A 1,876-nucleotide genomic window follows, 5' to 3' on the forward strand; every position below is an offset into this window, starting at 1 on the left:
ATGATTTAAAAAATTAAAACTAAGAAAGTGTGAAACACAAGCTAGTTTATTTCTTTGTGCTTAAACATGATTTTATGTGGTCAAAGAAACAACCACACTTATTAGGCACAAATAAGAAAGATGTGAAACTCATGACATATACATATGTCCGAATCATCTTATTTTACTGCATGAGATGTATTCAGATAGAAATATATACTAAGGTGTGAATCCATTTTCTCTCCTAATCTAGGAACATAACTATATAACTATAGAATAAAATATTATATATATTTATATAAAGAGAGATAGCTAGTGGAAAAAAGCAACATAGTTTTTATTACTGGGAAAGCCACTCAAAAACACACAGACAAGGAGCTAATAACACTCATAGCGCGCACACAGAGAGACATACTCTTGGACATTAAGCTAACCATATTAACAAAGCTAAACATCACATTTGCAGAGATTAAAAAGTCACCTATATATATATATTAGTTTTCTTCTTCTTCATCATCTTCTTCCTGATTTTGGTACCTTATAGTTTTCATCTTTCACTCTCTGATCTTGTTTTCCTAACACATAACATCCTTGAGAAGCTTGTACCTGCGGGTGGTGGGTCTCGGCGACGGCGTCGGGCTCTTCCCCTTATCGGAGCAGCCGCCCTCTTCACGATCATGATGCTGCTTGATTCTCTCGCTGCCGGAATATTCTGACCGGTTGGTGGAACCCACGTCGATGCTCCCGGCGGAGGCGGCGGCCGACTTCTTACTATGTCTGAAGTTCTTCTCTTCGCTTTGGCACCAATCGCACAGTTCGATCTCAGGTAATTCGCCGTAATAGTTACTACAATACCTGCGACGAACATCGATTAACAAATCGATTCAGTAAATCAAATCGAACTTTAAGTTCAATTCATCCATGAAATAGTAATCATTCAACAGTGATCATCATATCGTCCGTCTTTGTCTCTTCGATAGAAACAAGAAGAAAAAAGATTAAGCTACAAGGCTGAATCAAATTAGAGATATAGAGAGAACGAGACCAAAAGGAGAAGAGACATCGAAGAACATACGAGTGTTGGAAGCGATTTCGGCATTTTCTGCATCGGAAAAGCTTGTCCGGGAAGCCGACGTCGCCGCACATGCAGCAAACAGTTTGAAGATCCACCATTGTTGTGCGCCCAGAACACACACGGAGAGAGTGACTAAACACTACCAGAAGCAGGAAAAGAGAGAGAAGATAGAGAGAAGAGATGAAGGATTTGGATCGATTTGGAAGAAGGAAGAGAGAGAAATGGAAGCCCCGGCCAAAGAAAGCAAACTGTGGAATGAGAAGAGAAAATCTGGAATGAAGGAGGGGAGAAAGAGAGAGAGAGAAAGAGGAAGGGGGGACGGAGAAGAGTTTATATAGAGAAATCTGCTGCAGCAGCGGGTTTGAGTCGGTGTAACATCCTGATATCTTTTTTTTTAAAAATAATAAATTAAAAGTATTATTAGACTTTTTAAGTTTTATAATTTTTTGACTAAATTAAGGTTTAAAAGTTTAGAAAGTAGTTATTGGATATGATTTTATGATTCTTTTTTTTTTAAAACATAGACTTTCCAAATATAATTAAAATATTTATAGTCACTCATAAATAGGAAATTTTAATGTGTTGAATTAATTTGTTTTATAATTTCTTAAAAGAGTAAGAGTTTTAATTTTCAAGAATAACAAATAGTTAATAAACAAGTTTTTTTTTTGGACATGGAGTTAGTAATCAAGTTGGCAAAAAGGAAAAAGGAGAGGAAAGAGAAGAGGATACAGACACACATACATATAACACAGGTAGACCACAGGTTGCTTGCAGTCGTTTTCAGTTAGAGCAGGCAGGCAGACCCAGAGAGAGAGAGAG

At 37.0% G+C, this 1,876-nt stretch overlaps 1 protein-coding gene across 1 annotated transcript; it reads right to left on the reverse strand.

The window, feature by feature from the left end:
• Positions 1-292: 292 nt before the first annotated feature.
• LOC114754277 (uncharacterized) lies at positions 293-1,340 on the reverse strand. Its single transcript, XM_028943065.1, has 2 exons — positions 1,055-1,340; positions 293-834 (listed from the first exon to the last, which is right to left on the reverse strand). Exons 1-2 carry the CDS (start codon positions 1,150-1,152, stop codon positions 555-557), a joined length of 378 nt encoding a protein of 125 aa, XP_028798898.1. The 5' UTR covers positions 1,153-1,340; the 3' UTR covers positions 293-554.
• Positions 1,341-1,876: the final 536 nt, after the last annotated feature.

The sequence above is a fragment of the Neltuma alba genome, unplaced genomic scaffold (genome assembly GCF_004799145.2).
Source record: "Neltuma alba isolate B1F8T4 unplaced genomic scaffold, ASM479914v2 tig00010126_pilon, whole genome shotgun sequence".
NCBI lineage: Eukaryota > Viridiplantae > Streptophyta > Magnoliopsida > Fabales > Fabaceae > Neltuma > Neltuma alba.